We start from the raw sequence: 14,509 nt of genomic DNA on the forward strand, positions 1-14,509 counted from the left end.
GAAGCCAAACACCATGGAATATTGCAAAAAATGCCGGGTATGATAATGCTCCATAAATAGAAGACATCAAGGTTAGAAACCTTGTCATCATCCTTCCTTTGGTTAATAGTGGATGAAATAAGACGATGAATAAGGCGGTGCGTAGGTGATCGGATGCTCCCCTCTTGTGCCGATTTTGGAATATAAACTTTGTTACCAATCGTGTTCCACCACCCCGTGCTAGTAACTCCATCGGGAAACACCATGTGAGATTGCCCCAAAAGGCCCGAAAGATATCTGTTGAGACTAAGGGCTGATCATAAATTCCCAATCGACAGGCAAGGTCGAGCACGGAACATTGATGAAATTCATCCCCAAGACAGAAACTGAAACTTGTTGGGTGATAACAATCCACTCCCCCCGTGAAAGATATTGTGGAGAAGAATTCTAGGCATAGCTCCAAATACATCTCTCTCTCTCTCTCTCTCTCTATATATATATATATATATATATATAGGTTCAAATGTTTTCATTATCTATTGTGTGCATGTATGATTGATTCTGGACCAATTATTTAGTTATTTTAAAAAAGTAATTAATGCATATTAAATACTGAAGATGTAATTAATACCCATTATATCTTCTATATGTAATATGTATTAATTACTTTCTTAAAATAACTAAAATGATTAGTCCAGAATTAATCATAGTGAAAACAAAATAACCTAACCCTATATATATATATATATATATATATATATATATATATATATATATAGGATAAGGTTCATTTGAGACCAAAGGTTTTTTGTGAGACACGAGGACAACATCTTAGCCATTGATCATAACTGATCATGTGGCAGGTAGAAAAACATGATTAAGACTTATTAATGTACATCATTTGTTAATTAGGGGCAGATTAGTCATTATTATGTTAAATATCTCATCAGTACATCTGTTACATAAATTAGGGTCATATTCACGTAATCAAGATATTCGTCTCCATCAATCTTCAAGTCTTTGGCCAATTCATCGCTGATATAGGACCATCATTCATTGATTGATCAGTTATCCTCTTGTATCAAAATCGTCATATTCAGGTAATCATGATCTTTATCTCCTTCGATCATCAAGTCTTTCTACCAGATTGTTGTGATTTTGAAAGCAAAAATCGTTGATCGATTAAATTATCCTATCCTATCACAATCTCAACTATTAAATTCGCGATTTTAGTGATTTACCAGTTCATCTTCTTCATCATTCTACATCTGAAAGTGATCATTAGATTGAGGTTTAGTTTTTTGGCATATGTAGTTCTGTTTATAAGTTGTGGTTAGCAATTTCTGCAATTCTTAAACATTTATAGTTGTCTATGCACTTTCAAGTTTTGATTTTTACTCTCTGATCCGTTATTTTAGAAATTCATCAATGTATGACAACTTTCATCACTTTCATTGTTTGATTTCAGCACTATTAAGCAATATGTTTTGAAGCAATAGAACATCATACTGATTGATTTATTTAGTTCATGTTAATTGTTTTTAACCTAGAAGAAAAGTTAACATAGGATATGTTTTTGAGAAATATATCAACTATTTCAATGTTTGAGCTTAAACTTTCATTCAATCAACAATTTTTCAGCAACAATACATGCACTCTACTTGTTTGATGAAAGTCCTAAATGAATTAAGAATTTTTCAGCAACAATATGTCATCTGTTTTCTTTTGATTAACATCTATTTGCTTTTCATTAACATCATCTTAGTGATAAGTTCATGAGACTGCATGTTATTCTTATAGAATATTTTACATACATTGATATATCAATAATGATAACAATTATGGATGATTTGGATATGCATGACATCTAAAACAATCATCTTGATGAAGAAAATCATCAGTTCGGTTATACTGATTCAGAGTTTATTCATAACGAGGAAAATCAATCGGAAACCCAAGGTAATCATTGTTTTCATTGTTATTTGCATATAACACATTCAATTTTTAATGTAGTAACAATTATGTATGATTTAGATATGAATGACATCGGAAATGATCATTACGATGAAGAAAATCATCAATTCAGATCTGGTGATTCATAGATTCTGGACAATGATGGAAATCAATTGGAAATCCAAGGTAATTCTGTTACTGATATCGATTATTCTTTATAGAATGATGTTGGTGATAAGTTCATGTTACTGCATATTATGCTTTATAGAATAATGCACATATAAGATTGTGGTTTTTTATGATTACATTTATATGAATGCAAATTATTATGATTATATGTTAACATGGTAGTATATTCTTTTTTATAGTTCAAAGTGACAATGTTGCAGCAGAATATGGATCTTGCAAAGAATTCATTGGAGCTGATGGTTCTTTATTTTGGATTCCAGTGGTTGAACCTGGTTGGATACCTACTTTGGGTTCAATTTTTAAAGATATAAAAGATGCTATTAAGTGGTATAAAGGATATGCATTAAGATCTGGTTTTGATATTAGAAAATCAACAGAGAGGAAAAAGAGTGGAATCACAACTTCGAAATATTTTATATGCAATAGAGGGGGATTGCCAAACACTTCTATATTAGACACAATTAGTGATGATCATAATAAGCAATTGAGAAATAGTAGTTGTAAACGCACAAATTGCAAAGCTTTTGTTGCATTCAAAGCTATACCACATTCTTCAGAAGTTTACCTGTGGCGCTTTGAACAACAACACAACCACAAATTGATCAATCAAGATTGTATGCATCTTTCAAGAGCTAAACGTCAGTTGAGTGTTGTTGATCAAGCTTTTATACATAAACTTTTGAGTGCAAAGGTGGGGGCAACTACATCATATAGACTAATGTGCGTTATAAAAGGAGGATGTGAATTTGTTGATGGACTAGAGATAGATTGGAAAAATTTTACAAGGGATATAAATTGTCACATCGGGGGAACTGATGCAAATTTGTTGATTACAAAGCTTCAGAATCGTAGAGAGAATGTTACAAATTTTACATACGAATACAGATGTGACAAGAAGCAGTTAAATGCTCTCTTTTGGGCTGATGACACTTCAAAACAAAACTATGAGTTATTTGGGGACGTTGTTTCGTTTGATGCAACATATCGTACAAACAGGTATTTATTATAGAAATATAAACATTTTTAGTTATATATTCTAATGGTATTTTTTTGTGTTTTTTTAGGTATTGTATGGTATTTGTACCTTTTACTGGCATTGATAATCACAAAAGGTGCGTCACTTTTGGAGCTGGTTTGTTGTGTAGAGAAGATACAAATTCCTATATTTGGTTACTTCGGTCATTCTTGAAGTGTTTTGGAAAAGCACCAATCATGGTCGTGACCGATCAAGATCCAACAATGAAAAAAGCTATTGAGATAGTATTTCCATACACAAAACATAGATTTTGTATGTGGCATATCACAAGTAAACTTCCATTGAAGGTACTAACATTATTGTTATATTCTTATCAGAATATTAAATGAAATATTTTTTGTAATTAGGATAATAGATTAAATGAAATGCCTTTTTATACTATATTATATTCTAACAGAATAATATATGAATTGTTTTTGAAGGTAAGCTGGGAAACAATGAATGAATCAGATTTTAAGGCGGACTTCAATAGTATAGTATGGGACTCCAAAATTGCTGTCAATGATTTTGAAATGAGATGGGATGCATTAATGGTAAAATATAAGTTGCAAGACAATAAATGGATGAAAGATATGTTTGATTTGAGAAGCAGTTGGATTCCAGCCTATTTTAAAGATGTACCGATGTCAGGTCTAATGAGAACAACTTCTCGGTCAGAAAGTGAGAATTCAGCATTCAATAGGGTATCGCATCATGGTTATACGTTAAACAATTTTATGAATGCTTTTGAGTCTGTTATGGAAAGGCAAAGGAATAATCAGATCAAATTTGATTTTGATACATCTACTATAATTCCAATCATCAAAACACCTCTTGCAGATATGGAGAAACATGCATCTATGGTATACACCAGGACTATTTTTCTCATGGTGCAGAGGGAGATTCTTCATTCACTTGTTTCTTGTTCACAGAAGAGTGTTACATCAGGCGTTGTTTCTGACATATGCATTGTCAAACATAAAAGGACAAATATATCAAAGAAGAAGGTAGTAGTTGAGAAAAAAGAAAAAGTTGACATCGATTCTGAATGGAATTTTAACACAAGTGAAGGTGATTTTGAGGTAATGTTGACATTTTAGAATATACTTAATATTCTAATAATTCTGAAAAAATATTCTAATTTTTCTTTTTTGAATATGCTTATTATGCTAATAATTTTTGAAACAGGTTGAATTCAACAGAGAAGATCTAACGGTGAAATGTTCATGCATGCTTTTTGAGCGGTTTGGAATTTTTTGTAGACACATCTTCTGTATTCTAAAGATTTATGACATACAAGAGATTCCGTCCAGATACATTCTTAAGAGATGGAGAAGAGATATTATCCCCACCACAGTTTTGAAAAGGACGTTTAGATATAGTGATTCGTCTGGAAATGTTGAGAAGGTTGCATACAAAGCTTTTTCCATGCTTGATCAATGTCTGTCTTCATTAAGTAATGATGACAAGAAGTTAGAAGAGTTCATGCAGAAGCTTGAAGTTTTTATGACTGATATTGGTGAACAAGGTTCAGACAAAGTACCGGTTACAAAAGAAGATCATATTGATAAACTTTACGGAGCTACTACGAATCCTGAAGTTGTTGATGTTGAAAATCCACCTATGGTGAAGAATAAAGGTTCTGGTACAGGAAAACGTTTAAAAAGTGCTTTGGAGAAGGCTACTATTCAAGGTAACAAGCAATCAAGATCATGCAAAACATGTGGGGTTAAAGGGCATAATTCAAGGAAATGTTTGACATTGTTGAATAAATCCAAGGTACAAAGTGCATAGTTGTGTCTAGAAATATATTTCGATTTTTTTCGTATTTCAATAAAGTTCAATAATACCATATAGATAAAAGTTTGACTTTTTTAGTTTGGATATTTTTCTGTTGTTTTGGTTTGTGATGATGTATGAGACATTTGGGTTGTGATGATGTGTTATACATTTGAGAACATATTGATTCTTCTAATATTTTCAATCTTTAATTTTTTGAAGTATATACGAATGATTGCAGTATAATGCTTTGTTATCAAAATATTATAATACAAGATTATGCATGTAAGAATGTTATTCTAATAGAATACTGATGCCATTATACATTATTCTATTAGAATATTCTACCATGGTCATTAAGAAGTGATCATAATACCTACTATACATTAAGCATTAATCACCTAATAAACCATATCATTAAGAAGTGATCATAATACCTTCTATACATTAAGCATTAATCACCTAATAAACCATATCAAGTTTCTTACATAATACTAGGCATCATTTTTTTGTCTAATTTGTTCAAAATAATACAGATATTAGAAAAGGAATTGTTGTTAAGTCACCATAACTACATTTATAAAATTCCAAACTTCTATCAAATTCTATTACCCATTTCCAATTCATCCATCCTTTGGATACCTTCCTCTAACATCTTTTTTCTAGTCGCATGATCAAATTTTCCAAATTCGATTGCCTCTTTGATAACTCTTTCCTTGTGGTTGTTGATTTCATGTGTAGCAATCTTAACAGCATATAAGGCACGTAATTTTACAAATTGAACAGCTTGCACATCACTGCCTTTTTCCATTTCCACATTCCACTTTCCTTGCTTTTCTCCACAATATTTTTCCATATGTCTCATTAAAAGTGCTCCATTCTCTGTTGTCAACTCCTTTGTGTTCCAGTCAATTTTCATCATCTTCACTGTTGTTGATCGCAAACCTTCGATATTATTGATGATAAATGTAGTTTTCTCCAAATATCGTATAAAGTACAATTTCTGCAATGTATATTAACAAAATTACATTATTAAATATATTATATTGTAAATTTAATACAATTAATAAAAGTAAATGAAAACTTACTAATGATGTTGGTGTCATTCCATAAGTTTTTTCTAACGATTTTGTTTGTATGCTGTCTATAATATGAACTTGTGGATATGTTAGGTTGAAAACAACAGCATACATCTGATCACCGTTATGTATTGGGAAAACCACCTGCAATTCCAACAAATTCATCAAAAAGTTAACATAATTCCTATCTTTTAATAATGTAATATTTTAATTAATAAAATATTCTTACGAGTTTAAGATCATTGAAATCTACATTTGCCTTGACATTAGATAGAAACTTATCAACACGAGTCTCAAAAGTTAAAAAACGCTCGTCAAAAGATTTAGTTTCATCTAACAACTCAGAACTCTGTAAACATAGAAAAACAGAAAAATTAGAATATCTTGTTACAATTTACAACTAAAATATAGAAGTTCCAATTGTAAAAGAATTTACCATAATTTTGGTATTGAAGAACAGGCGGTATGGTTTACTTTTTGATTTTTGTTCCTCGTAATTTAGAACAACAACCCAAGAATCAATCACACGATGATGTATAACATGTTCAGGCCTCATGCTCTCAAAATCCTGTCTATGCATAATCTCTCCCGTATTTGTTTCAAAAAGTACCTCCCTTAATTTTAAACATGAACAAAAAATATGTCATCAACATTAGAATAGATATACACATGTATTATACCAAGAGTTAGTGACTTACATTTTATTTTTCTCCTATGCACATCTTATTAGAACCTGAATCAAAAGAACATTCTGCAAATTGATTCTATCAAATAAATTCACAGCTTTATCCATATATGGTGATTTGTAAGAACTTATATAATTCTCCCCTGTGTCACCATTTTGAGATTCAAGCCTTTCATCACCATTTTGAGATTCAACCCTTTCATGTGATCCCTTTTTTTTGTTTTCATTGTTTTGATTATCTGCACTTGAAAAAATAGGATCTGAAAATAACTTAATGAACTTCTCTTTCAATTCATTTGTTATATCGACATCTCGGAACTTTGATATACAATCAAAAACAATTCCATACATGTCCTCCTTTATTGATGAAACTTTATTGAACATCTTATCAAAGTTATCTTTATATCCTGAAAAATAATAAAATAATATAATTATGAGCATGTAATATTTTATCATCTCAGAATATCTAGAATATTTACTATGAACCATAAGCATGTAATATAAGAATATACAGATTTTTATAAAATCATACTTTAACCTAATATAAAAAGACATTAGAATATTTTTCTTATAATAAGTTACGATATAATTAAAATATATTCTAAAACATAATTTAATAATATATTATACTTAGAATATACCTCAATACGTGTGTCCTGATTTTCATTCTTCTCAAGTTCTAAATTTGAACTTTGTTCAATTAGATTCCCAACCCCAAATCCACCAGCTTCAATCTCAAAAGATTGTCTTTCCTTCAACTTATCTGCTGTCCACATCGTAACTAATGGTGTTTTACGTTCTATTTTTTGGAGCTTGCATTCAATTTCATCACAGTAAATTAGCTGCATTATTTCAACATCATATTAGATACCCATTTTTAAGAAAAAAATAAGTATATGAAAAAACATACCAATAGCAACAACATCGGGCCTTTATAATAACACTTGGGGTCGTCTGGATGCCATCTCCCTTTTGAATTTTTCACACAGTACAACAAATATGCACACCAATCGATTTTAAAAATGTCATCTACTTCAACAAGTGCTCTAACTGGAACTAAGTTGTTTGTCCCCATAGGAATGGATTCTGCAAACGTATTAACGAATAAAGCTATGAAACCCAGCTTGAAATTCATATCCACTTGTTCGGATTTTTGAATAATCTTCTTGTAATTTGTTGCATTTGCCTTTCCATCCTCAAGTTCCTTCATCCATCCATCAAACACTTGATGATCTTCACTAACCTTGTGCAAATCAAATAAGCTTTTTCCAGTTTTGGGTAAACCAAACACTTTATGAATTTTTTCCTTTGTGATCTTTATTCTTTTTCCTTTAATCAGAATACTGTTTGTGCCTTCATCGTAATGCTTCAGCACAAAATGGCAAAGTTTTAAGGGAATACTCTTAATGTTGATCTTCTAAAAGGCTTTAAATCCCATCCGTTTCACCCAATCTTTTTGTTCTGATGTCAAAGAACTTACAGCATCTGTCATCAATCCAGGTGTTGATCTAGTGTTTATTGAAGGCAACTCCTTCAATATATCTTTCACAGTCTTTTGCTCTTTCACGGTTTTTTGTTTCTTTATTGCTGCACGATTGTCCCCACTATTCGTCTTCCGTTTTCCTTCTTTAATCTTTGTCACTACAAAGTAATATTCCAAACAGAATATTATACATATACACTTATTATATCAGAATATTCTATGAAATTTAATCCAAAAATACTATATTATCTAAGTAAAATGTAGATATTTATTCAAAATATATTATTTATAAAAATTTAAACTTGAATTGTAAAGTATAAAATCATAATGATGTAAAATGCTTATGCTAACTCTAATTGTAAATGCATAATCAATAATAACAAATATGAATTTTATCTATATATGACATTCTTGCTATTAGAATAACATTAATACACAAGATATTATAGTACAAATACAATAATTGATGATATACCTTTTTTTTCTTTGGCTTTTGGTGTTGTAGTGGCTGATTCATCAATAAGCTTCAATGATTTTCTTCTTTCAATTAGTCGTTCGGCTATTGAAGTTTTTTCATGAGTTTTATCCATATACAACCTTCTTGCTGTTTATTGTCATTTTCATAATCAAATTAGGAAATAATAATTGATTTATCATATCCAAATATCTAGAGTAACATTTAAAAATATTCTACTAGAATAAGATTAATAGAACATAGAAAAACATTAATAGAATATAGAATATTTTATTTGTAATACATAGAATAACATAAACAAATGAGATAAATATTTTATTAGAAAATATTGAATACACAATATATCATTTATTCTTTTATATTTTATTATAATACATAGAATAGTTTATTAAAGTATATAGAATAACAGAAACAAATTAGATTAACAATTAAAAATATTATATTAGAAAAAATTAATAGAATATAGAAAAACAATAATAGAATATAGAATATTTTATTATAATACATAGAATAACAGAAATAAATGAGGTAAATATTTTTATTAGAATAGAATAATTGATGATATACCTTTTTTTTGTTTTTCTTTTGATGATGTAGTTGTTAATTGATTGATCGACTTCGATGATTTTCTTTTTTGAACCAACTGTTTGCCTGTTGAAGTTTCAACCTCACTACATCTACCCAGTGTCATCATTTTTATTTTTGATTTTGTCATTCTTGTTATAATATTATCTGCATGAAAATAATTAATGTTAAATACAATTTAAATGTAATATGTAATAGAAAAACACTTACATTTATTTCAAAATTATATTCTAACTCATCATAATACATACACACAAAGAAAACAACATATAAAGATACACATAATAAATTTAAAGCAAATTGACCAATATGCCCCTGCACTGTTTCTTTATGAGATTAAAATTACTCGATTTTTCTATAAACACAGTTACATACATACACATTAAAAACAGAAGCAAATTGATGAACATTTAGAAGTTGAATCACATAGTAAGATGTCAAAAGTGGAATGATAACTCTCTATTTTATCAGAAAATGCAGAAAACACATATAATAACGTGATTGTTAATTACATAATTTTGTTTTTGTTTATTTGATGAGTTCTATACTAATTCAGATCAAGTTCTGAATTATTACAGGACATAATATGCAATTGTTTAATGGAAAAACTTTATTATTCTTATTCAGACCAAGACCACCAGGACCAATACCATGAGAATGTTTCTTTTTCATATCTGCCTTGAAAGCACTTGTGTATATTTCCTTTTTCACATACACACAAAATCTCAAAAGTAATAAATAAATGTGTTTGGTTGAAATCAAAACTGAATGCCCCTGCAAATAGATGAAAGGCTAAAGCTTTATTTATCATTAATCCAAAGAATCCCACATCAGAATGTATTAAATGTAATATAAGTAGGGGCATATTTTTGTTATAAATACATACTCAAACAACACAAAAACGCCCATATTCACTAAGAAACAAGAGCCCGATGCCCTAATTCTCAAAGATATATCGCCGTTTTCAAACGAACTCAAGGATATAAAGATATACCTGGAATTTCTTGAGAAGTTTTGGTAGATTCTGAAGCACGCGTTGATGTAGCCATTTTCGTTGATAAGAAATACTCGATAAGAATGAAATTAAGTTTTAGGGTTTTATCGATGTTATCAAGTGAAAATCGGAGTCACAACATCGAAAATTGAAATTGATACAGGGAGAAATCGAAGATGACGAGTTCAAGAGCACAAGAAGTTAGGGTTTTGATGGAGTGTTTAAAACCGAAAATGATAAGAAGTTTTGGAAGACGGTTTTTGAGAACACAGATGAAGAAATTGAGTTTTTTCATTTTAATGTTCTTCCATCGTGCATAAGTATCAAATCTCAAAGTTATCACGTTTGTCCCTTTTTCGTCCCTGGAAAATAAGTCCTAGTATTTTTAGTCCCTTTTAATTTAAAAACTTTCAGTTTGGTTCAAATACGTCCTAGTATTTTTAGTCCCTTTTAATTTAAAAACTTACAGTTTGATTCAAATATTATTTTAATTGTAAAATAAAATTACTTAATTACAAATATTCTAAAATAAATATTTTCATTTATTCTAAAATTTTACTTATACTAATAGAGACAATGTATTTTTTTTTATAAAGTATACTAAAATTTTTATTATCGTAATTTTTTATTATTGTAACATGATACTAAATCTAATTTCATTTATTATTTTTATTAAAATATTGTAAAACAAAATTACATATTATATTAAAACGTTTTATTATTAAGTATTTTAATGAAACCAGAATAATCAGAATAATTCACATAAAACAAATTAAAATAAGCTTAATACAATACTAACATTATGTGTTTTAATCATTTATCATTTTACCAAACAATTTTTTAATCAAATAAATATGCATCATCAAACAAAAAGTTTAAACGCAATATATCATTTACTATTAAGCAGTAAATATTTTATCAAGATACCAACTAACTGGTTTAAGCATATCATTTAGCAAAATATCAATGGTTTAAGTATATCCTCAAACATAAGCCTTTTAAAAAAAAACAAAATAGAAAATAAAATGTATGTATGTAATAAGCCAATATAAAAATTCTTCAAACTTTCTTCATTTCCAAATTGTCTCTTGCTTCACTCCCTTCTTTCACCAACATACACCTAGTTTTCTTATCATGTTTTGAAAATTCCAATGCTTCTGTAACATTCAATTTTCTCTGCTTGTTGATTTGATGGTTTGCTAGCTTAGAAACATAAAATGTACGCAACTTTGCAATTTTTTTAGATGTCCTAACACTTTCTTCTCCCAGTTCCACATCCCATTTTTCTTCTTTCTCACCCATGTATTTTTCCATATGCCTCATCAAAAATATACCATCATCATTTGTCTTAGTTTTTGTTTGCCATGCCATTTTCATTTTCTTTGGCTTCATAGATTTAAACAAAGAAACCTTATCCCGCCGATTGTTGTCCAAAAACTTTGAAAAGTACATTTGCTGCAATGCATATTAATAAAATACCATTATTTTTCTAAAATGATAACTATATTAAGTAAATAAATCTTATAAGAATATAAATATTATATTTTATATTCTAATCAGAATTTATTTACTAATACAGAGTGGTTTTTTAAAGTAAACAATTATGATTAAAATAAAGTTTTTAGATTTATGGAAGAAACATTTACCACAAGTTTAGGAATCTCTCCATAGACATCTTCTACTTTTTTGGTGTATCTTATGTTGTCAATGATTATATGTTCTGGATTTGTAAGGTTGAAAAGAATACAATAAAAATGACCACGGTTGTGTATTGGAAAAAACACCTGTAGTTCAAACATAAATACAAATGAATTTTTATAAATTTTAATATGAATATGTTATATTGTAATCAAAAATACATACCAGATTAATAGAATTGAAATCCACTTTTCTTTTGATGTCATATAAGTAATTGTTTACAGCCTCATCAAAAAGTCGGGATCTTTCAACAAAAGGTATTGAAGAATCCAGTAATTTTTCTGTCTGTACATATAGAACAATAGAAATATTATAATACATTGTTTTAAATTATAATTAGAATATAGAAAATAAATTTTAAAAATTAAGTACCATAATTTGAGTGCTGAAGAAGACACGTGGTGGTGATTTTTTGTTTCTCAGGTTTTCTTCTTCAAAATTAAGAACAGCAGCCCAACAATCAATAACGAAATGATGTATCTTATGATTTGGACGCATACCCTCAAAATGCACCCTATCCATTATGTCTCCAGACTCAGTTTCAAACAGCATTTCCCTTCAAAACAAAAATATTGAATTGTAGTTAAAATATTCCAATAGGAATATTACACAATTATGAATTTACTTACATTGGATCTTTGTCTGCAACGCATCTAAACATGATTTGCGCCATTATCTCTTGCTCAGTACTGACTTTTTCACTTAAGTCAATTACCCTATTCACGAAAGGTGATCTAAAAATATCTGGATTAGTCACCTTCCTTTTCCCTCTTGCATTCACATTCTGATCCTTTTTCCCTTTCTCATCTAAAATTTGCTCTTCATTCCCTTCTAATTCTCCATCTTCATCACTACCCTCAGAATTATCACCAGTTTCTGCATTGTTTATTAGTTGGGTTATTTGAAGATCAAAGGAGGGAAATTTTGAATTTTCAAATGTTAGCTTTTTTGGAACAGTAGATCTGACAACTGGATTTTGAATTGTATTTGAATCTGGATTTCTGTTTGAGAATATTCTAAGCAAATCCTCATCCATTTTTTCTATGAATGAATCAGACCAAGGGGAAAAATCAATAGATATACCTTTTGGATTGTGTTTTGGTGTAACAATTGAGCTCTCACCTATGTTGTCTCCAACCACCTTCTCTACAATATTCCCCTCCCCAATATTCTCCCCACCAATAATTTCACCACCTTTAACAAGATTTTTGCTCTCAACATTGTCTTCTAAATTCTTTTTTTCAATAGTCTCGTCTATATTATTCACCTCTGAAGCCAAATTTATTTTGTCATCAACATTTATGCCTTCAAATTCTATTTGTCTTTCTGGATTATGCGGATGTCTAATCGTTTCCTCGCCAATATTATTCTCAAAACCCAAATTTGTTCGGTCATCAACATTCATATCTTGATCTTCTTCTTGTGTTTCTTCATTCTCTGGAAACTTCTGTTGTAATGGTTTAACAGCTAAAAATGCAACCAACTTTGTATTCATTCCTTCATCTTTATCATCATCAGAATCAGAAATGTTTGTTTTATTAAGCTCTTCATCTCTATCTGATTTGACTTCGGTTCTCTCCTTAATAGTTTCTGATTTCTCTCGACTAGAAAAAAGTGTAGTTGAAAATATGTCTCTAAACTTTCTTATCATCTCCTTCGTTTTATTGTCTTCAGGGAACTTCGATAGACAATGAAAAATAATATCTTCCATATCATTCTTTTCAGTTGAGACATTGTTGAAATTTTTTTCATACTTTTCTTCATATTCCTGGGAAAAAAAGACATTAGAATATTTTTCTTATATTAAGTTAGGATATAATTAAAATATATTCTAAAACATAATTTAATAATATATTCTATTTAAAATATACCTCAATACGCATGTCCTGATTCTCATTCACCTGATTTTCATTCTTCTCAAGTTCTAAATTTGAACTTTCTTCAATTAGATTCCCAACCCCAAATCCACCAGCTTCAATCTCAAAAGATTGTCTTTCCTTCAACTTATCTGCTGTCCACATCGTAACTAATGGTGTTTTACGTTCTATTTTTTGGAGCTTGCATTCAATTTCATCACAGTAAATTAGCTGCATTATTTCAACATCATATTAGATATCCATTTTTAAGAAAAAAAAATAAGTATATGAAAAAACATACCAATAGCAACAACATCGGGCTATATAATAACACTTGGGGTTGTCTGGATGCCATCTCCCTTTTGAATTTTTCACACAGTACAACAAATATGCACACCAATCGATTTTAGAAATGTCATCTACTTCAACAAGTGCTCTAACTGGAACTAAGTTGTTTGTCCCCATAGGAATGGATTCTGCAAACGTATTAACGAATAAAGCTATGAAAGCCAGCTTGAAATTCAAATCCACTTGTTCGGATTTTTGAATAATCTTCTTGTAGTTTGTTGCATTTGCCTTTCCACCTTCAAGTTCCTTCATCCATCCATTAAACACTTGATGATCTTCACTAACCTTGTGCAAATCAAATAAGCTTTTTCCAGTTTTGGGTAAACCAAACACTTTATGAATTTTTTCCTTTGTGATCTTTATTCTTTTTCCTTTAATCAGAATACTGTTT

At 29.5% G+C, this 14,509-nt stretch overlaps 1 protein-coding gene and 1 long non-coding RNA gene across 2 annotated transcripts; both read left to right on the forward strand.

Annotated features, from left to right (window-relative positions):
* The first annotated feature begins 1,848 nt into the window (after window positions 1-1,848).
* Window positions 1,849-2,513, forward strand: LOC128132008 (uncharacterized). The gene is made up of 3 exons (XR_008229929.1): window positions 1,849-1,938; window positions 2,014-2,118; window positions 2,301-2,513. It is a non-coding gene; the product is annotated as an uncharacterized LOC128132008 (long non-coding RNA).
* A 224-nt stretch (window positions 2,514-2,737) lies between these two features.
* LOC128132270 (protein FAR1-RELATED SEQUENCE 5-like) lies at window positions 2,738-5,102 on the forward strand. Its single transcript, XM_052768776.1, has 4 exons — window positions 2,738-3,117; window positions 3,186-3,444; window positions 3,580-4,218; window positions 4,325-5,102. The coding sequence occupies exons 1-4, from the start codon at window positions 2,738-2,740 to the stop codon at window positions 4,928-4,930; spliced, it is 1,884 nt and encodes a 627-aa protein (XP_052624736.1). The 3' UTR covers window positions 4,931-5,102.
* Window positions 5,103-14,509: the final 9,407 nt, after the last annotated feature.

This window comes from Lactuca sativa, chromosome 2, assembly GCF_002870075.4.
Source record: "Lactuca sativa cultivar Salinas chromosome 2, Lsat_Salinas_v11, whole genome shotgun sequence".
Classification (NCBI taxonomy): Eukaryota; Viridiplantae; Streptophyta; class Magnoliopsida; order Asterales; family Asteraceae; genus Lactuca; species Lactuca sativa.

What these genes read in the sequence shown, in the direction of transcription:
- LOC128132270 (XM_052768776.1), top strand. Translation starts at nt 2,738, where the DNA reads ATGCATCTTTCAAGAGCTAAACGTCAGTTGAGTGTTGTTGATCAAGCT. An exon ending in GCAACATATCGTACAAACAG is followed by an intron (nt 3,118 to 3,185) that starts GTATTTATTATA and finishes GTGTTTTTTTAG; the next exon opens with GTATTGTATGGTATTTGTAC. An exon ending in CAAGTGAAGGTGATTTTGAG is followed by an intron (nt 4,219 to 4,324) that starts GTAATGTTGACA and finishes TTTTTGAAACAG; the next exon opens with GTTGAATTCAACAGAGAAGA.